The sequence below is a fragment of the Benincasa hispida genome, chromosome 4 (genome assembly GCF_009727055.1).
Source record: "Benincasa hispida cultivar B227 chromosome 4, ASM972705v1, whole genome shotgun sequence".
Classification (NCBI taxonomy): domain Eukaryota; kingdom Viridiplantae; phylum Streptophyta; class Magnoliopsida; order Cucurbitales; family Cucurbitaceae; genus Benincasa; species Benincasa hispida.
The window spans coordinates 53,401,618-53,424,325 of NC_052352.1; the positions used below are offsets into that span (position 1 = coordinate 53,401,618).

General features: G+C 36.0%; 1 protein-coding gene across 1 annotated transcript; it reads left to right on the top strand.

Moving 5' to 3' along the window:
* Positions 1–4,281: 4,281 nt before the first annotated feature.
* Positions 4,282–15,545, top strand: LOC120074998 (CMP-sialic acid transporter 1). The gene is made up of 8 exons (XM_039028128.1): positions 4,282–4,590; positions 4,951–5,034; positions 5,114–5,328; positions 5,431–5,509; positions 6,348–6,517; positions 14,239–14,425; positions 14,521–14,598; positions 15,247–15,545. The coding sequence occupies exons 1-8, from the start codon at positions 4,540–4,542 to the stop codon at positions 15,391–15,393; spliced, it is 1,011 nt and encodes a 336-aa protein (XP_038884056.1). The 5' UTR covers positions 4,282–4,539; the 3' UTR covers positions 15,394–15,545.
* The last annotated feature ends 7,163 nt before the right edge of the window (positions 15,546–22,708 follow it).

Sequence of the window (22,708 nt, forward strand, 5' to 3'; positions counted from 1 at the left end):
TATGCCTACCATTTTGGGGATTCGTCTAATTTAGGGAGTATGAAACACAACTATATAAGAAGGAATTCTCTCTTTCTCTATAGTTCTTATGGGGTTCATTTCAAGACTTGAACAATATGGTGCCACACCCTCTCTTGGGCCGAGAGGGGTTTGTTTATAGTTAGACTATAACTTATTGTTCATTAGATAGATTAGTGGTACTTAAGGAGTTAGTTGTAACTACATAGGGAAAACGGAAATTTTTGTCTAATTGTACTTACGAGCAATTTGTGAAAGGTCGATGCACTGTTGATTGGTTATATCCAATGGATACAGAAATATATTTGTAGCACGAAGAGTGCTTGTTGGTCTTTAGTGAAGTAATCGACAGTTAATGGAAATTCATAAATTTAATTAAAGAGTTTGATTAATTAATCAAGTACCATTTGAGTTTCAAACTATAGGTTCATAAGGTCCCTCTCGTGAGCTCATTTGGGATAAATGAGAATTGAATTAATTTGAATTAATTTAAATTATTCAAATTAATAAAGGAATTATTTGAATATAATGTATATGATACATTATACTATAAAGATTTATTTGAGAAAAAAATAATTATTTAAATATGATTCAAATATTAATATGAATTTGATCCATATTAAATATCATTGATTAAATGAGATAATGTGTTTTGTTTATATATATAATATTAAATTAGTTAATTTATGTATATATATTAATTAAAGAAAAATTAGTTTATTGTTTAATTAAATATTTTTTAAATTAGAGAATTTGTTTTAAATAAATTTTTTCTCTTCATATTCTCTCATTAATTGGTATACGAATATGAATGATTTATTCTTTCATAAAATTCGTTTCTTTTGTTTAATTAAATATTTTTTAATTAGAGAATTGGTTTTAAATAACTTTTTCTCTTCATATTCTCCCATTAATTGGCATATGGAAGATGAATGGATTTATTCTTTCGTCATCCTCTTACCCACTTATAATACTTCTAAATTATGTAGATTTTGGACGTGTGTGATATTGATTTGTTGTCTCAAATTATTTCCTTCAAATCCTTTCTCTAAATTAATCTCGAAGCCCACAACACTTATTGATTCTCTATCTCGAGAATAAGAGGTTTTCGTGTAATGGTGTTCGATTGAGATTGCTGCGTTTTTACGATCAAAGTGTTCATTGTGTTCGAGTTCCAGAGAGGAGTTGAGAAGAGATTAGTCTTCAAGGGTATGTGACTTTTGAATCTCTTTTTCTTATTTAATTTCTACACAAATATATGCTTAATAGATCTTGTATATCTTGTTTTTGTCTTTTATATTTTTTGTATGTTATGTAAAATTAGAATTAGGACACGATCACCTCCGCAACGGGTACTTGCATATCCTTTCACCATCTTCATCCCTCTATATGGTTTTTTTATTTGAGTGAGTCTGCTCTTGATCTCTCTGTTTTCCTCTACTGATTCCTCTCCCCATTTAGTTTCTCTAAATAAGTTGCAGTCTCTTTTTCTCACTCTAAACTTGCCTTGAATCTTTTTTTTTTAAGAAAGGTGCAAAAACATAAACTTCTCCCTTTACTCTCTCCAAAAGGTTTCACTCAAAATTCCCTCCCCTGGAAAAGGAACAAAAACTTAGACCCATTTGGTTCATGATTCATTTTTATTTTTATTTTTTTCAAAAACAAAAAATACAAGAAAAAATGAAAAAGTGTTTGGTTTATTATTTTCAAAAACGATTTTAAAAAACAATCCTTAAACTAGCCCATAAACTGAACAATATATATATATATATATTTCAAATATTTAAAGTTTAATTCTCATTTATATGTTTCTTTAAGTACAACAAACCATTTTTACGTGTTTTTATATAAAAATTTGAAAACATCGAAATTATGAAGAAAAAAAAATCAAATTAATTTGATAACAATATGCATAAAATAATGAAAAAAAATATTTTTATACAATTGCATTGTAACAAATATTTCAACAAATGGAAAGTTTGTTGGATAAATCAAATTTGATAACAAAAGATAAATTCAAATATAAAGTGGAGAGAAAAGTCAAGAAGTTTTTGTTTATTGTGATTAATTCGATAAGTAATAAGATAAAATATAATTTGATAATAAAATATAAATTCAAATATAATTGAGTTGTTTTTAAATATAGAAAAATAAACTAAAATATTCAAAATTTTAGAGGAGAAAAATTAGGAAGTGAGTTTGTTTATTTACAATTATACTGTATTCATAATTCTAATTTGTTGTAGAGACATAGCAAAAGCAGTAAGATCCTAAAAGTGAATACTTATTTGTTTGTCAAAAACACAAATTAATGATATAATAATATAATAAGATGATAATGAATAAAATGTGATTAAAAAATACAACAAATGATAAAATTTAAATGAAATATACAATTTATTAGATGAAAATATTTCTAAAGTATTAAGTAAAATCCTAATCAAGATAAAAAAAAATAATCCGAATTTAAAATAATTAAAAATGAATAAAATAACGTAAAATCTAAAGATATATTATAAATTAAAATTAAAATTGTGATAAACAAATTAAATATTGATTCATTATGAATATATTTTGAAAAGTGGTAAATCAAATAAAAACATAAAGCTGATAATCAATTAGGGGAGAAAAATAAGGAAGAGATTGGTTTATTTTAAATCAATTCGTGAAGTAGCTGTCAAAATCTAATTTGAATATTAAAAATAAATTCAAATTTCAAAAGAGAGCGAAAATTACGAAATGATTAAAGATATCCACGGGGTGATGCGGGGACAGGAAGCTTTCCTAGTCCTGTCTCTTATACACATCTAGATGTGTATAAGAGACAGATTCCCGTGTATTCGGGGATTCCTCACCCCGTTCAGGGCGAGTCCCCGTGAGGCCCCAACCCTGCAGATTTTTGGTCATCTCTAGGAATGATGCTCATTTTTATTTTGAAGTTGGATCTGTTAAATTAACATATACAAAACAATTTAAAGCTTAAAAAATATGAAAAAATATCCGATTAATTTATTAAGAATATGTAAAAATAATGAAAAATAATTCAAATATTTGAATAAATCTAAAATTTGATTAGATAAATGAAATTTGATAATATATGATATTTAAAATATAAATTTGGTAGAATAATATGGATATTTAATTCAAATGAGATTAATTCAAAAAGTGATTAAACATAATTCAAATTAATAATAAAATCTGCATTGAAACGTTAACTATGCGAGAAAAACCAGGAAGGACGGTTATTTTGAGGAAGACAGTTATTTTGAAAGTGGAGAACTAAGACATCAACAATTACCTGCATACAGAATCTCGTCATTGTTTATGATTCTATACTCACCATGTATTTGTAGTTTCCCCAATAACAAAAGTATGAAGTAGACGAGGGTAAACACAAGGATCATGTGAGTTGCCATAAATTTTATATTTAATGGTTTTACCATTTTCAAAACCAAACCCTAAAATCTGTCATATACTTTAATTCCCTGTTCTAAAAGAAAGTAAAATGTAAAAATGTAAAAATTTGATTTAATTATTTTTATATATTGAATTAAGATTAGCAACTCAATTTCAATTTGTATAATATAAAATCTCTTTCCTAAGTGTTAAAAAAAACTATTTTAGGTGTTGTTGGAGAATAAATTCTTAAAAAACTAAATAAATTAAATAAATTAAAAATAGATATTTGTATATCTAATTGTATCATAAGTAAAAGAAATATACATTTTAAAGTTAATAATAAGTTTGGGTTGATGCAGGTTGGTTTGAGTTATTTTAGGTAAACCCATGAACCAACCCAATTTATAAAATTTTCGTTTATTTGAACCCAACCCAACTTAAACTGCATGGGTTGGGTTGGGTTGGGTTGTGTTGATTGGTTTTTTCCGGATCATTAAATTTTTTGAACATCCTAAATCTCTAGTTCACTCCTTATTTTCCTAATTGGCAATATATATTTATTTCATTAATTACCATATCATTGCCCTGTTAATAAGTTAACAAAACATTAACACAAATATTAAAATGGACACATTTTAAAAGTTTGAGGACTAAAACAGACGTTTTAAAAGTTTAAGAACAAAAATAGAGTAAAACTTAAAATTTTTTTAATAGTGTTTACTATTTTTTTTTCAAACTAAAATAGTTTATACCTACATTTGAACACAAATTATTATGATCTAATTATAATAACGGGAGACTATAATCCGACCCCTAAAAGATTTATGTGTAACTTTTAACACAATTTAAAAGTAGTTTATGGAAAGGAAAAAAAGATCTATCCGTCGCAAAATCGCGACGGACAAGCATAATGCTCCATTCAATAAAATAAATTTTTCGAAAAAAATTAAGAGAAAAGAACATTTCAATTTCTTCGAAGCTGAGATCTCCATCTCAATTTCTTCCTCCGAATGCCTTTGTGTTCTTCACCTCATCTTCTTTGCATTACGCTTTTGAATTCTTCGCTATCGATCCCTAGATACCTGTGATCTCTGATCTCTGTTTCTTCGCAGATTGTTCGAAATGCAGTGGTACATGGTCGCCTTGCTTCTTACTGTGCTTACCAGTTCTCAGGTTTGTGATTCCATATCAATCCTCTCTCATTTCACTCACAGAATTGAAATTCGGTCACTTGCTTTCAATCACATTTCGAACACCATGGATTGATAAAGCTCTGTTAGATGTGTACAAATTGCGAATGTATCGTTAAGCTAGAGTGTAGTAGTTTCGGTTTCTTTTATTACTTGATGTACAATTCTAGTTAAAATCTGTTCTTATCTTATCATTTCTTAAACTTCTGAGGCTCCTATTGTTCTATGCTCTACTGGGAAGGCGTTTTAGTTTAAACAAGAGGTGTAACTGATGGGGGTTTTTCTTTTTTCTTTTTTTTTTTTTGGTTAACGAATCCCTTTCCTTTTCTTCTACGTATGACAGGGAATTTTGACTACGTTATCACAAAGTAATGGTAGATATGATTACGACTATGCGACAGTCCCCTTTCTTGCAGAAGTTTTTAAGGTGCTTTGCATTCCTTTGTTCAATGTGAGTTTCTTTACTTTTTGTGTCGTTAATCTATATCTGAATACATATTTTGCAGCTTTTTGTGTCAAGTTTGTTTCTGTGGAAGGAGAGCCAGAAATCTCCTCCTCCAAAAATGACCACTGATTGGAGGACTGTTCGATTATATCCGATACCTTCAATTATATACCTGATCCACAACAATGTTCAGTTTGCTACCCTGACTTATGTGGATACATCCACGTACCAGATAATGGGGAATTTGAAGATTGTCACAACTGGTATTTTGTTCAGGTGGTTCTCTATCAAATACAAATGAGTATGTTATATCAATACATATCATTTCTGGAATTCTTATTCTCACACTGGAGCAGATATTTTTACTTTCTGATTTAGGTTATTCCTAAGGAGGAAATTATCCAACTTGCAGTGGATGGCTATTATTCTGCTTGCAGTTGGGACAACCACAAGCCAGGTAACTGCACTACAAAAGAAGTATACTTCTGCTATTCTTCAAATCTGGCTTATGGACTTGTTACTAATTATGGGAATTTCATGGAAGTGAACACATTCTTGGATGTCTTTGATGATCAGTAAGAAAGATGGAAATGGAGGGAAGAGAGAGAACTCTAGGCTTACCTTGACAAGCTTAAGAAAGTCGGAGTGATAAGAATAGTCATAACTAAAGGCTAGGCCTTTCTTGGAATTACTGATAGTAGAAGAGCTTGTAGATCAAGTATGGTGGAGTGGAATTAATTAGCATGATATTAAATTCTAGTAGGTGGCCACCATTGATTGAACACATTCACTCTAAGTTCTTTATTAGACTCATGGCCGGTTTCATCCTTATGCATTTTAAATTATGATTCTTATATTTCAAGTACTAAATGTAAGAACAAACTAGATATCCAAGATATATTTAAGTAGCTAAATCAGTCAAAATTCATATCTTAAATTATGAAACATCTCATGTCAAAGATTTATGAATGAAATTCAAAATAAAGTAGATGTTCTTTTAGAATTCTATCTGTAATTAGTAGTCAATTTTTTAGATCATCCCTTCTCTAGTTAAACATGAATTTCTAATGATGTGGCCTATGGATGTCTCACAACCCTTGCATGTTGGATTGGATAAGATCTCACAAAGCAAGCCTATGCATGTTATAGAATTGTTGGCTTCTAAGCCTCCTATGCTTGCTCCACTGGCTTCGATATATCTCCAATTTTCCAAATTATAATTACTTATTGATATGTCCTATAAATTTTAATCGGTTTATTTCTTTCCTTCTTTGTGCAATTTTTAATTGGTTCAGGTTAAAGGGTGTGGAGAGGCTTCATGTGAATCTCTTCTCTCAGCACCAATTCAAGGATACATGTTAGGGATTCTTTCTGCCTGTCTTTCTGCATTAGCAGGCATTTATACGGAGTTCTTGATGAAGAAGAATAACGATTCTTTATATTGGCAGAATGTTCAGTTATACACGTAGGTATCCATCCTTTTATGTTTATCAGGTTACTTACTCTTTTGACAATTATTGACAGAACCGTGATTTATACTTCCCACAAAATAATAATGTGATCACGGGCATAAAATTTTCATGAGAAATTTCAGATGTACTTCACTGACAGTGGACACACTGGACTGTGAATTCTCGACATTTTTTATTTCCCTTTAATTATGTCAAGGTTAGGTGGTCTAGAAGAAAAAGGTGGTCTAGTTTTATAACCACTGAATGTGTATACCTTCTACTTGCTCTGTGGGAGGGAACTAGCTATCTCAAGCTTGTTACTTTTGCTAGTTCATATGGAAATGTAAGAAAGCATATTGATGAAACCCTGGCTTTATTTTCAAAATAGAAAATATGATCCTTCCAAGAATTAAGTTTATGTTCATTTTTTATCAATGAGGGGTGAAGACGAACTCTACCCTCTCTCCTCCTCTTCCTTCTGTCTCCCTCTTTGCTTGACTTGCATCGATGAACCCTTTTTTTAACCATCCCTCCAGCTCCGGAAACTTCATCCCCACCCACCATGACTCGATCTCCGCATAAGTCCATATCGATAGAGAAGAAAGTCTTTAAATAGAGGTCGATCCATCTACTTGCGGTTCTCATATATGTATATCAGAATCAACAAGAGACGTCACCTTCTCCCTTGCAACACACTGGAGTACCCTTCAATGGATTAATGAAGTCTTCAACAACCTTCTTGTTGGACCATTAAACCAGAAATTCTTCAAGGAAACTAGGGTCTATGACCAAGTCAATTGCATTGAAAAGTTATTTAACCAAAATGGTTTTTCTGCAGAAATAGTCAAGCTTGACTACAATGGAGGAGAAAATTACATCTGAATACCTGTAGGTGATGGAAGGAAAAGATGGAAAGGTTTTATAGGCCTCACAAACTTTTACGGCTCTGATTATAAAAGCTCCATTTATTTGGACCAACCACCATCCTTTAAAGACGTCGTTCTAAAGGATATAGCCAAGCAAGTGACTTTTCCTAACAAACAAACTTGGCTTCCAATGGAAAAGAGCTTTGCCCCATCTACCTCCATTGAGCACAAATCATCAACCATCAATACTCCTCAACCTATGGTACTTTTTGATACTTCCAACATTATTGTTCTCAAGCGACATAACTTCCATGATGACTGGTACAAGATCCTTCAAGCTCAACAAGCGGATGTCATAGCATATTTTTCAATTGCATCTTCTCAGCCGACTATTAAGCGATGCAAAAATAGAGAGCAAGCACAAATTCTTGGGACCTGTAAAGGATGGCAAAAAGTGGGTCTCCATGGAACCATGAGGAATTTTACAAGGACCAAGTAATGCCTTCATATGGAGGATGGATAAAAGTTTGTGGCTTACCTATGGAAAAATGGAACATGGATACATTCAAATACATTGGAGAGGCAAGCAACTGTCTTGTGAAATTAGCAAGAGACTCTCTATATGATGGATTTTATGGAAATCAGCCTTTGGGTTTGAAGCAACTCTATGGACGTCATCCTAGCCAAAATTTGCCCCCCCCCCCCCTTCATCAACCTAGATTTTTGTGTTAATTGATCTTCTTTTAAAAGAAAACCTCCACACAGGAGCTATCACTAGAATCCATGGTAGAGCAGCCAAACCAATGATGAAGATGGGTGACTCTATTGAGGTATTTTATAAAAAGAATTTCTCTTTGATGGAGGAACGGGAACTGTACCTGGAAATGGTTCCATCGGGTGAAGAATCAAGCCATGTTGGTGCATCAACAGTCCCACTTCACACAGACATTAGCATTCCTAAGAGGCGTGATAGTGTACCATATTAACAAAGGTCAAACCAACAGTGAGCCCACACCTGTCAAAGCGTTTGTTGCTATCTATCAATCAAATAGAGCCACCCACGCAACCTCTCTCATCTTCAAACAATCCTAGACCAGCTACATTGAATCTCAAGACTACATTTGCATCCTCACCCTCCAGTTTGCCAACCCTATCCTCCATCCCAAAACATCATCCAAAAAGAGAACCATCAACCACAAATCTTCATCTTTCATTTTAGGAACCAAAAAATGCTTCATCCATCATCCCTTTACCATCCGAAGCTGACACAAAAGATTATTTTTCTAGTCCTATCCCAACTCCCTAGCCTTCCCCAACACTCTTATTAGATCCCATTGATGCACCATGATACGACTTTATCCCCCCATTTTCGGCAAAGCAATGAAAAGGGATCAGGGAAGCTTGAAACCTTGAATGTTTTATATCCTACAATAAAAAAGTGATAGCACCGAAAATGTGCTACCTCGCTTTGCTTAATTCAAGATTGTTTTTTAGTATAATGTGCTTGTTTAGTGATTTTACTGGTCACTGGCATCTAAGAGGTAGAATCGGGTGTTAAGGTTGAAATGGAGCTAAAATGGGCAAAACGGAGCTCAAACGCATCAACAGGACAAGAAGTTAAAATTACGAAGATGCCCTTGAGGGTGATGCGCAGTGCCGAAGGTAGTAGCTGTGTAGGCATAGAGCAATGTAGCGCTCCCTCGACACTAAAGGTAGAAGACCTTGGATCAGGGTAGTGTTGTGACGCTACGTACTTTGGCGGAGATTCAAACGTGTGGGTGCGGTACAGCGCTGCAGTGCTCTGACGATTTCAATGTATACTAGTTTCTGTTTTTAGGTTAAAAAGATCTCGCGGCCACTTGACTTCTCTACACTTTTCCTCTTCTATTTTTCCTCTCTAGTCTCTATCTGTGCTTAGGATTATTTCTCCATCAATTAGGAAGATCATTCTTGACTAAGGTAGCTGATTTCCATCTCAATTTAATAGATTTTGATCATATTGTCTAGCAATTGTTTGACAAATGATTCCTGATTGTATGATTTAATGCTTTTGATTTATACTTGCTCAAGTTCCTAAATTCACAAGAAGCAAAAGGTTAGTTTAGCTTGTAAATTGTTGTTGATGACAATGAGCATTGTTCTAATCAACCTAGGAGGAAATCAACCGAATGTTTAATCACGGCTTTTCCTGTTAAATGTTCAAATTTAACATTGCCCTAGATCTTAATGCTATTATGCCAATTGGATAAGCATGCTTACATCTATTCACTTTGGGCTACTTAGTTAATTAGGTTGGTTAATCAGCTTCTCTTATTAATTTGGTTAAGTGCAAAAAAGAAATAATTGAAATCAAGTTACGAGAATTTGTTGATCAAGTTTACTGAATAAAGGAATTCCAAATTAAACCCAATTGAGGTCTTTTTCATTACTTTGACAACTCTATTCCTTTTATTTACATTTTATGCAATTTACTTCCATTGCAATCAACTCCAATCACAACTACCCCCCACCTCGGGATTGTAAGGATTCTAACTGAGAAACACGAAGGTCCCTATGGATTCGACCATACTTCCACTACTACGGTGAAGGAAGGAACGGAATTTTATTTGATTCATCAGAGAATTCGTCACCCTCTAGTGTCTCGATCAAAAAGCCAAAGTTTGCTTTGAGAAGGGTTGATTTTTGCTTGATGATTATTTTATCTTGGAATGTGCGTGGCTTGGGCTCTTGGAAAAAGAGAGCCGTTATCAAGAATATTATCACAAAGAATAATGCAAATATTGTTATTCTTCAAGAGACCAAGAGCAAAGATATCAAAGATATCAACCAAAACTTCATCAAATCATTATGGAGCTCTAGAGGCATTGAATGGACATATCATTAGATGCCAGCCGTTTTGGAGGGATCCTCATCATGTGGAATGCCACATCTTTCACAACTTCGTCAATCACTCAAGATGCTTTCTTTTTCACTGTTCTTTTCTCATTGAGTCCTGAAAAACATCTTTGTTGAGGGATCTACCTTGTTATTGATTTTGAAGCTGAAGAAAACCCCTTCACTGAAGATTTGAACAATAGACGTTTTTCCATTAAAGAAATAAAGAATAGATTCTATCCATATTGGTAAATGAAGAGATTAAATGGAGACAAAAATGCAAAGCGAGATGGTTTGTAGAGGAAGATGAAAATACTACTTTTTTTCCAAAAATATGCTGCTGCAAAGAAGAGAAAAGAGAGCATCACTGAAATTCTGAGTGAACAAGACAGTAGCTTGACTAGCGATGCAGAGATTGGGAATGAATTTGTCTCCTTTTACAAATCGCTTTTTCCACGAAAGCATGGCACAAGATTCCTCCCATATCGTCTCTCTTGGGATCCTATTAGTAGTGATCAATGTAGATCCCTTGAAGAACCCTTCACCATTGAAGAAATCTGGCCGGCGTAGGCTTTGGGCTCTAATGAATCTCCGGGACCCGATTGATAATCAGCTAAATTCTCTACAAAGTCTTGGAACATCCTTAAAGAAGACTTACTTGGAGTATTCCAAGATTTTTTTCAGAATGGAATTATCAATTCAAATGTCAATGAAACATACGTTTGCCTCTTTCCTAAGAAGATTGATGCCGGAAGAGTTGGTGACTATTGACCGATTAGCCTTGCCATGGGTTTATAAGATTATTGCACACGTCCTCTCAAACTGTCTCAAAAAGGTCTTCCATCTACCATTATGGGCTACCAATCTGCCTTTGTGGAAGGAAGACAAATTTTGGATGCATCTCTTGCTAATGAGATCACCAAGGAAAGGCATAGAGTGCAAGGTGTAGCCAACAAGTTAGATGTGGAGAAAGCGTTTGACAAGGTGGATCGGGATTATCTAGATTAACTATTGAAAGTCAAGGGCTTTGGTTGTATATGGAGAAGCTGGAGTAGAGGTTGCATCTCTTCCACTAACTTTCTCAATTATCAGGATTGCCAAGATACACGTACTTGGTCTCTTGAAGCTAGTGGTTCTTTCTCGGTAAAATTGTTGGTCAAGCATCTTTCTTTGGCTTTCCCCTCTTGATAATTGCCTACAGAAAGCTTTATGGAAATCCAAGTGTCCTTGGAGAGTGAGTATTACAGTTTGGATCATGCTGTTTGGGACACTTAATTGTTCTTCTGTTTTACAAGAGAAGCTGTCATCTCACAGTTTATCTCCTAGTTGGTGTGTTTTATGCAAAGCAGAAGGGGAAAATTTACAGCATTTATTCTTTGATTGTGCCTATGTCATTAATTGTTGGAGATCTCTTTTTGAATGCTTTAATATTTGTTGGGTTTTCGATAATGAATTCAAGAATAATGTGCAGCAGATTCTTATTGGGCCAACCTTTAAGAAAACTCCAAATCTATTGTGGATTAACGCAGTAAAAGCTTTGCTCGTTGAACTTTGGTTTGAAAGAAATCAAAGAGTGTTCCAAGACAAGGGAACTCCTTGGTTTGCTCGTTTTGAGGCTGCTAGGTTTAATGCTTCATTGTGGTGCTCTCTTTCTAAAACCTTTGCAGCTTACTCATTACAAGAAATAAGCTTAAATTGGAGGGCCTTCATACAAGAAGATTGACAGAAGTTTGCAGTCTTTGGATTCAGATTTACAGCATAGTGTGATCTTGTTTTAGGAAGTTTGTTCTTCTTCTTTTTGGTATTTTGTTGTAGAAGCTTTGGTTGAAAGCTATCTTTTTGTATCTTAATTGATTCTTGTAAGGACTATTTCAGCATCGAACACCTTTTCATTGCATTTAATTTGTAGGATATGATGAGGGTGCTAAGGGGGTGTCAACCTAGTTGAGATGTTCGGGTGCGCCTCTTGATCCTTATATTTTATGCTTTATGCTCTTTGTACATATCTCTTGTTTCCTTTTCCGGGGGGGGGGGGTGTTCAATGGTAAACCAAGGGGCAATTTTAAAGCAACAAGGGGCCTTAGATAAGATGATTCATTATCACCCTTTCTCTTCATCATGGTTATGGATTCCTTTAGTAGAATCATAAATCACATTGGTGGCCAGTTCTGTAAATGATACTCCCCATGCCATGGGGCTATTCATATAAACCATCTCCTATTTGCTGATGACACCATTCTCTTTTCATCAAACAAAGAGAAATATATTGATAATCTTCTTCGTTTCATTATGTTCTTTGAGGAAGCTTCAGGTCTTAACATTAGCCGCCAAAAGTCTGAATTTCTGGGCATTAATTGTGACATATAGTGGGTTGAGTCCATTGCTAGGAGATTTGATTTCCAAGTGGGTTCCTCTCCAACTAAACATTTGGGGCTTCCCCGTATGGCAAACATCAACTTTCTCCTTTTGGCAGCCTATCATGGACAAGTTTGACAAGAGGCTCCAATCATGGCATCACAACTTTCTCTCTAAAGGAGGTAGATTAACTCTCCTAAAGGGCACTCTAATGAATCTACCCATATATTATTACCTATCTCTCTTTCAAATGGCATCCGAAGTTGCGGACTACATTCAGAAACGCTTTTGAAATTTTTATGGTCTGCAGACCATAATAGCAATTCCTGTCATCTTTTGAGATGAAAAATCCTTAAGCAACCCATGAAAGAAGGTGGTCTAGGCATTTTTGTTGTCAGGCTTAGGAATCCCTCTTTGCTAAATGGAGTGCTTCAGATTTGAAAAAGGAACTCTTTGGAGGAATCTTATCAAAATCAAATATGGATCCTGTCACTTTGATCTCAAACCCACGGAACATCAGTTTACTTCTAACAACGTCCATGGTTTCATATTATGAAGCAGACGGATCTCATTTATGATAACATTCTGTGCAAAATTGGAAATGGTGGCATCTACTGCTTTTTGGTATATGGTTTGGCACATCTCCTCTCAAATTTGTGTTTCCTTGTCTGTTTGGCAACATTGCTGATGTATGGAATCATCAATAGGAACCATGGTCTCTCAATTTTAGAAAACTTTTAAAAGATGAGGAGATTGAAGAATGGGCCACCCTGATGAACACCTTGTCGGGTTTTCATCACACCAACCAGTCGGATTCATGGTTCTGGAAATTGGAGGCTAATGGCCTTTTCTCCACTAGATCTCTCCTCAATCATCTATCTCACACAAAAGCAACCACAAATCTTGATGTTATTAGTTATCTATGGAAGTTACCTTGCCCTAAAAGGATTAAATTCCTAATATGGGAAATTTGCTACTCTTGCCTCAATACTATGGATCGGCTTCAAGTTAGATGCCCCTAGATCTAGCTCTCTCTTTCATGGTGTTGCTTTCTTCAAAGATTCAAAACAACAGTGAAACCATGAACCACATCTTTTTCCACTGCCCCTTTGTTTGGCCATATGGGCTGAGATTTTAGGTGTCTTCAAATGGTATTTGGTGACTCCATTTGCCTCTTTGAATTGGATTAGACTGATTCTTATGGACATCCCTTCAAAGACCACTCAATGATATGGTCCAGCATCATATGTGCGGTTTTTTCAAGGATTTGAGAGGAAAGAAATGATCGGATCTTCAACAATAGTTCAAAATCATCAAATGAAATCCTTGAATCATCCATCTTTAATGCTTTTTTTTGGTGTAAACGTTTATTGCTCCTTAAAGATCATAGTATTAGTTACCTTGTTGCAAATTGGAATCTGCTTTATATGGGCTCTTTTGTATATCCTTTGGATTATTTCATTCATCGATGAAATCGATTTTTATCCAACAAATATATATATATATATATATATATATATATATATATGTATGTATGTATATTTATTTATTTCGACTGATGGTTCCTTGTGTGTCAGTTATAAATTTATTCACGCGATTAGAAGGCTAAAATTAGAATCTTTTTGATTGGGCTTTTCCAGGTTTGGGGCGATTTTTAACATGGCACGGCTTGTAGTTGATGATTTTAGGGGTGGATTTGAGAAGGGTCCATGGTGGCAACGTCTTTTCAATGGATACAGTATTACTACCTGGATGGTGGTTGTGAATCTTGGCTCCACTGGACTTTTGGTTTCATGGTTGATGAAATATGCTGATAACATTGTTAAGGTACCTGTTTATCTTGTTCCTATTCTTATAATAAAATATGACTATCTCATGGCCATACCTCAAATACTCATGGTCCTTCCTGTCTAATAATCTAGGTGTATTCTACTTCAATGGCAATGCTTCTGACAACAATCCTATCTGTGTATCTGTTTAACTTCAGGCCGACACTGCAGGTAAACTTAGATACCGACTGGCTTATAAATTTCTTCTGTTTCTCTTTTTCTACCATGTAGCTGCTATATCTTGAGTCGTCATGTTCATTATGTAGCTATTTGCTATTTGATTTAAGGCAAATTATTTGGAAAAAAGCAAAAAGCCCTTTTGAAAATCTTGATTGTGTGAAAACTTGTGTTTTGTGTTGCTTTTTTAAAGAGTTCGAGCCTCCCATGGTGACTTGAATAGCTTAACAACACCCTTTGTAGCAAATGTCTTAGCAAATGTCTGCTTGTGGATTTTACTATCTTTTGTTTACCTTCTATTTTAACTCACCCTCCAAAGCTAGAGGCTAATAATGTATAGCAAAACAATAAGAGCCAACACCAGGCCATTCTTGCAGGCATAAAAAATCTTATATTAAAGGTGTATTAAAGGCATTTCCATTTTTCTAGCACTCATTTGGTGTCTGTTTGTGTTGTCCATATGCATCCATAGCTGGATCTTCATTCTCTGATTCAATCACTTGACTGTTTTCTTTTTTAGTGTTCTTTATAAATTTAAGTCATTATTTATTATCTACTGTTAGAAAAAGGAGAAGAAGCCTTATTTCGGGTTCTGTTCTTTCAAACCTCTAATGTTAACCATTTTCTTTTGTTCTTAAACAGCTTTTTCTAGGCATTATAGTGTGCATGATGTCTCTGCACATGTATTTTGCTCCTCCTCAAATGCTTGTAGATTTGCCTCCTCCAGTGGTAAAATCAGACCTAGAGAATCTGGTAGAGGTTTCCAGTGATCGTAGAACAGATTCTTGATGTATAATTTTCTTTTTTCTTTTTAATCTCAAAAGCACTTATCATTTGGTGAGTCTGTATTGTTAAAGGCCGCCATGAAAGTTGTGAACAAATGAACTTGCTACATTCTATTGCGAGTAATATAAAGATATGTAGAGCCTAGAATTTTGAAACTTGTTATTTTTTGGTCAATTTTTCACACCATGGGACCTGTGTTTTTATTACTTTATCACATGGTACATTTTATTGAAGGTAAAGGTTTTACGAAAATTCAATCAATTCAATTCCCATATTATTTGGGCTTCGGTTAGCATATATGTCAATCTCATCACAAAATAATAGTAAATCTAACCAAATGCATAAGTTTTACTAAATTGATGTAAGAAGAAAGGGGTTAGGTAATATTCTAGATTAGTTTTCTTTTTACCCCTATTTGTAAAAAATTATATAAATAGGAGTCTTTTCCTTTTGTATGAAACACATATAATTTTAATAAAATATTTACAATCATGATTCTTGGAGGATTACTCCTTTCAGATTATTTAGGTTACATCATAAATATTGGCATAATTTTCGTAATGATAGATCTATCACTAACTGATGCCTCTCCATGATAAATCTTATCATTGAGGTTTGTCATAGTTATACCTATCTAATAGACTTATTAATGACAGAAGGTTATCAATAGTAGATTTACTAAATTGATAAAGAGTTATCAATTATATTAAGTATATCAGTGATAGGTGTTTATCATTGATTGTTTTTATGCTCGTTTGCTATTATGTTTATGTTAGGCATCCAAACACCTGCAAACAAAAAAAAAAAAAAAACCAACAATATGTCCAAATAGGGCAAACACCATTCTCGTATTATATATTCACAATATGATAGATGGATCAAGACTTCATAACAAGAACAAGAAAATAAGAAGATAAGAGATAGTTGTCCAATAGATTATAGTGTTGGCTCTCTCCCTCCTTAAGGCTTAACTAACCCCAAAACATCTACACTATTAACATTCTGATAGACCTCCCATATTTAGGAGATATGAAAGAAAGGCCAAAAGGAAGAGTAGGAAGAGGGGCACAAATGTAACTATGGAAAAGAATAAAATTAGTTAGTGAGAGGACCACCAAATCTATAACAAATTTGGTTAGTAGTGGGGGAATTCTATTAGTAGGGAGAGATGATAAATTGCTATAAAAATAGGAATGTAGAAGCAGGGGGGTATGAATCTTTTCATTTGAGAGTCTAAGATTGTTGAGCTTGTATTCAGGAGGGGGGTCTCGACCTTCCTAGGCTATTTTTGAGCCAAAACAGTAAATATATAATTGATACCCTATCAATCTGATATCAGAGCCATCCGATTCGTGGGAAAGGGTATGGTGAAAAAGATGGAGGCAAAACTATCAGTTGTGGAGGAACAACTCACCTTACTTCAAGTTGGAATGGAAAACAAGATGGATCAAAAGTTTGGAGAAATGCAACAGATCATAGAGAGCATGATGACTGCAAAAATCGAAGCATTGGGAGAGTCGATGGAGAGAAGATGATCCGGGCACTGGAGGTTTGGTCGAAGAAATCAAAAACAGCCAAGGAAATGGAATCGGGGTCATCAGAAAGGACAGTGACTGATATGGGGAAGCAACCGGTGAAAGAAGGGAGGTGCCCTTATTCGATATGCGACATAGGAAGCTGGAAATACCGATATTCAAAGGAGAACCAGGTGAGGATCCAATGGGATGGTTTCACAGAGTTAAAAGATATTTTGTTGTGAACAGGTTATTAGAGAATGAAAAAATCGAGGCTGCGATCTTGTGTTTGGAAGGAGAAGCTTTGGAATGGCATTAATGGGAGGAAGAGAGGACGCAGATGGACACATGGGCCAAATTTAAAGAACAACTCCTGCTACGTTTCCTACCAATCAAAGAGGAAGACAGGAGGGCACAGTTTCTCACCTTGAAGCAGGATGACAGTGTGCGAGCATACCGGTAGTGATTCGAGCAACTCTCAGGGCCGTTGAAAGACCTATCCGATGAGACATTAGAAAGAAAGTTTGTTAGTGGGCTGAAGGTAGATATTCAAATCGAAATGAGGATGTTCAAGTTGATTGGGCTGAAGGAGAAAATGAGGATGGCCCATACAATAGAAGATATGGAGGAGGCTCGAAGAAAAAAATGGAGCAACCCGAATCTGGCCAAATCAACAAGCGTGTCTTCAAACTCGGGGCCCAACTCGACCATGGGTCAACCTGACTCCAATTCAAACCAGAACACGCACTTGTTTGCCCGAACGATCTCTCTCAACCTGACCCGCATGACAGGTACGTCTTCAAACTCTATTACTTTAAAAGATGTCAACGGAAAACCGTTCACGGTCGGAGCTTTCAAGCGACTATCTGAAAGTGAGATGCAAATCCGAAGGGATAAAGGACTCTGCTATCGTTGTAAGGAGAAGTATACACCTGGGCATCAATGTAAAAAGAAGGAGCCAAGTATTATGCTTTACCACAATGAGGAGAAAGAAGATGAGACCCTAGAAACAGAGGACAAACCAGTAGAGGCCAAGATACCCCTGACGACTAACTTAGAATCTATGGTGGTGGAGGATGGCGCACAAGAAGCAGCAGAGCTGTCCCTAAACTCTCTCGCAGGGATCGATTCACCCCGGACGATTAAAGTCAGGGGAGCTATAGGAGATAGGGACGTGATTGTTCTCATTGACAGTGGTGCCTCACACAACTTCATCGATAACGAACTAGTATCAGCCCTGAAACTACCACAGACACCGACGACAAGTTATGGGATAATGCTGGGAACAGGGACATTAGTGAGGACGATGGGCATTTGCAAGGGGGTAATTCTTAATCTTCGAAACTTAACTATTATCAATGACTTCTTTCCCTTGCCCTTGGGCAGTGCTGATGTGGTGTTAGGAGTACAATAGTTGATGACTTTAGGATGAGTCGAATGCGATTGGGGAACGTTCGAGATGGAATTTCAGGTAGGTGACTGGAAAATTCACTTGCAAGGGGACCGTAGCTTGATGAAAGCACGGATTTCACTAAAGTCAATGTAATTGGTAAAAGAAGGGGGCCAAGGCATCCTTCTCGAGCTAAACTCGCTCATGACTTCTGAAAAAGATGGAGAGGCACAATCAGTAGTAGAGCTACAACCGGAAATACAAGAGATTTTAGAAAAATACCAAGCCGTTTTCAGTTTAGTAGAGGGTTTACCTCCAATGCGACATCATGAACACCACATCGAACTCAAGACAGGGGCAGGACTAGTGAATGTTAGGCCGTATAGATACCCACAATTCCAAAAGGACGAGATTGAGAAGCAGGTTGAAGAGATGCTCACTGTGGGGATCATTTAGCCCAGTGTAAGTCCTTTCTCAAGTCCGGTGTTATTAGTGAAGAAGAAAGACGGTAGCTGGCGGTTTTATGTCGATTATAGGGCGTTGAAATAAGTCATAGTACCAGACAACTTCCCTATTCTAATGGTAGAAGAACTCCTTGATGAATTGGCTGGTGCATGGGTATTCTTGAAGATTGACTTGAAGTCAGGATACCATCAAATCCGAGTGGCTCCTTCAGACATACACAAAACCGCGTTTCGCACTCATGAAGGCCACTACGAGTTTTTAGTCATGCCATTCGGATTGAGAAATGCTCCATCTACATTTCAATCGGTAATGAATAATCTCTTGCATCCATACTTAAGAAAATTTTTGTTAGTGTTCTTCGATGATATCTTAATCTACAGCTCTTCTTTATGTGATCATGTGCATCATCTATCTGTGGTGTTACAAGCTTTGGAGGACAACCAATTTATGGCCAATCTTAAGAAGTGTACATTTGGGGCAAAACAAATAGATTATCTAGGGTATATCATATCAGAACAAGGAGTAGCGATATACCCTTTAAAGGTGGAAGCTATGCTCTAATGGCCAACACCAACAACAGTCAAGCAACTCAAGGAATTCCTTGGGTTAACGGGTTATTATCTCAAGTTTGTACCTCATTATGGCTCGCTGGCTTTCCCTTTAACACAGCAGCTCAAGAAGGATAAGCTACAGTGGAACAAGGACACTCAGGAAGCCTTCGAGGTTTTGAAGCAACACATGGCCCAACTACCCACCCTCAAACTCCCTGATTTCAATCAAACATTCATAATAGAAAGAGAACTAATTGCAAGAAGGAAGATCGGTGGCATACTTCAGCAAGGCCCTCCCACCCACACATCGACTCAAGGCTGTCTACAAAAGAGAACTAATTGATATAGTCATGGCTGTACAAAAGTGGCGCCCCTATCTATTGGGAAGAAAATTTATTGTAAGAACAGATCAGAAAAGTCTCAAGTTCCTATTAGAACAACATATCATAGCAGGGGAATACCAGAAATGGGTAGCTAAATTAATAGGATACGAGTTCAAGATAGAGTATAAGAAAGGAAGGGAAAACTCTGCCGCAGATGCATTGTCTAGGCTGCCTACCACGCTGGAAATGACCATGATCAGTGTACTGCACGCCCTCAATCAGAAGGTATTCACAAGCCAAGTTGAGCAAGATCATGAACTAAGGGCAATTAGGGATAACATTCGAGCGGAGGAACACACCCCCAGGGATATACACTTCAGGGAGAGCTTCTATTGTATAAACAACGTATTGTACTTCCATCTCAATCACCTATCATTCCATTACTCCTACAAGAATTCCACAACAACCCAATTGGGGGGCACAATGAGGTAGTGAAAATGTACCAACGGTTAAAAAAGGAATTCTTCTGAACAGGGATGAAGACAAGGGTAAGGGCTTTTGTAGGGGATTGCTCTGTCTGCCAACAAGCCAAGTATTTGGCCTTAGCCCCTGCTGGGCTACTACAACCACTACCAATACCCGAGCTCACTTGGCAAGATATCAGCATGGACTTTGTAAAGGGACTGTTGAAATCTGAGGGATACAACTCAATCTTGGTAGTGGTTGATAGGCTATCCAAATATGTGCACTTCATTGCTCTTCGTCACCCCTATACAGCAGCAACAGTGGCCACTTTGTTCATGAAGGAAATTGTGCGATTACATGGAGTGCCTAGAAGTATCATCTCTGACAGAGATAAAGTGTTCACTAGTCTATTTTGGGAAGAATTGTTTAAATTGATGGGAACACAACTCAAGAGGAGCTCATCCTATCACCCACAAATGGATGGACAAACAGAAGTGGTCAACAGAGGCTTAGAGGCATATCTCAAGTGCTTTACCATGGAGACTCCTTCGCAATCGCATAAATGGCTGGCATGGGTTGAATACAATTACAACACATCTTACCACACAGCCATCAAATGTACACCTTATGAGGTATTGTATGGTCGACCAGCACCTACACTCATTCATTACACACAAGGGAATGCCACAGTCGGAGAAGTAGACCTCCTACTTCAAAACAGGGATGAGATGCTCAAATAGTTGAAGAAAACATTGGAAGCAACACAACAAAGAATGAAGGCCCTAGCAGATTCAAAAAGAAGAGAGGTAAACTTCCTACTTCAAAACAGGGATGAGATGCTCAAACAGTTGAAGAAAACATTGGAAGCAACACAACAAAGAATGAAGGCCCTAGCAGATTCAAAAAGAAGAGAGGTAAACTTTGAAGTATCGGATTGGGTTTACATCAAGCTTAAGCCTTACTGCCAAGGATCACTATTGGTGCACAAGCACCCAAAACTAGCACCACGTTACATCGGACCCTTTCAGATAATACAAAAGGTTGGACCTGTGGCATATAAGCTTGATCTACCTCACAATGTCACCATACATCCAGTACTACACGTTTCACAATTAAGGAAGACCGAGGGAACCATATTACCACGATTCTCCTCACCAACGGTGGGACCTTTGGGAAAACAACCAAAACCATTGGTAGTCTTGGGGGTTAGGAAGATTGGTTCAACGACATCATCACCAAATGATTTTGAAGTACTCATATAGTGGGAAGGTCTGCCAGTAGAAGACGCAACTTGGGAAGGAGGAGCACAATTAACTGAACAATTCACTGATTTTCACCTTGAGGACAAGGTGATGCTTTAGGGGGAGGGTAATGATAGACCTCCCATATTTAGGAGATACGAAAGAAAGGCCAAAAGAAAGAGTGGGAGAGGGGCACAAATGTAACTATGGAAAAGAATAAAATTAGTTAGTGAAGGGACCACCAAATCTATAACAAATTCGGTTAGTAGTGGGGGAATTCTGTTAGTAGGGAGAGATGACAAATTGCTATAAAAATAGGAATGTAGAAGCAGGGGGTATGAATCTTTTCATTTGAGAGTCTAAGCTTGTTGAGCTTGTATTCAGGAGGGGGGTCTTGACCTTCCTGAGCTATTTTCGAGCCAAAACAGTAAATATATAATTGAGACCCTATCACATTCTTATATAAATCTAGGCATCACACCATAATGAGTTCAAGATGTAGTTCCATTTAATGCATTCAAGCTTCATTTATGGTGAGTCAACCTTAATTCAAGGAAATAGACTTAAAGCTACACCAAATTACTTCAAGTGAAGCTTCAATAATTCATGGATGGTTACAAACTCTTGAGTGGCTGATTTAGAAGACCAATTTTCGGATTTATGATGATTTATTAGTTTATTTTAAATTTAAAGACCTTTAAAATATTCGTTTAGGTTACTTGTATCAGTGCTCCTTTATACCACTAAAGTAGTTGTATTAAGGTGGTGATCTGAAAGCTATAACAAGCCATGCTTGTTGTAACAAAAAGGAGGGATACAAATTTCAATGAAATTAAAATTCTTTTGAGCCCATGGCTATAAGAATCTTATTTTGCATCTCTTGTATTTAAATTTGCATACTAGAATATTCACGTAATCTTGATCAAGCTATCTTGTGAAATGATTCAAATCACAAGTTTAGAAATGAGTTTTTTTTACTCTTGATCCTCATCGTCAAGGTAATTGGTTCTAAAACTTTTCCTTGAATTCATTCCATACTAGAGTATTACATCTAAAGGTCTTATTTGTCAACAAGGTTGTTAAACCCAAATCCTCGAAGGTTACTCAACACATTCCTAGCTAACCCTATATAAATCCTACATTTTTTGGACTCACTTGCAGCTCAAACTCTTCAAAAAAAACAAAGGAGGATGTGCTTGAATCGATTGACTTACTCCCACAAACTTCTCCATTTGAGAAAAGTGGAAGACATTATGAATATTAGTCTCGGCTGACAGTTGAAGTCTGTAAGCTACATTTCTATTACGTTCCAACACTATGTAAGCACCATAAAATTTCATGGAGAGCTTCTCACAGTGCTTCTGAGCTA

What these genes read in the sequence shown, in the direction of transcription:
- LOC120074998 (XM_039028128.1), top strand. Translation starts at nt 4,540, where the DNA reads ATGCAGTGGTACATGGTCGCCTTGCTTCTTACTGTGCTTACCAGTTCT. An exon ending in TTCTTGCAGAAGTTTTTAAG is followed by an intron (nt 5,035 to 5,113) that starts GTGCTTTGCATT and finishes CATATTTTGCAG; the next exon opens with CTTTTTGTGTCAAGTTTGTT. An exon ending in CAGAATGTTCAGTTATACAC is followed by an intron (nt 6,518 to 14,238) that starts GTAGGTATCCAT and finishes GGGCTTTTCCAG; the next exon opens with GTTTGGGGCGATTTTTAACA.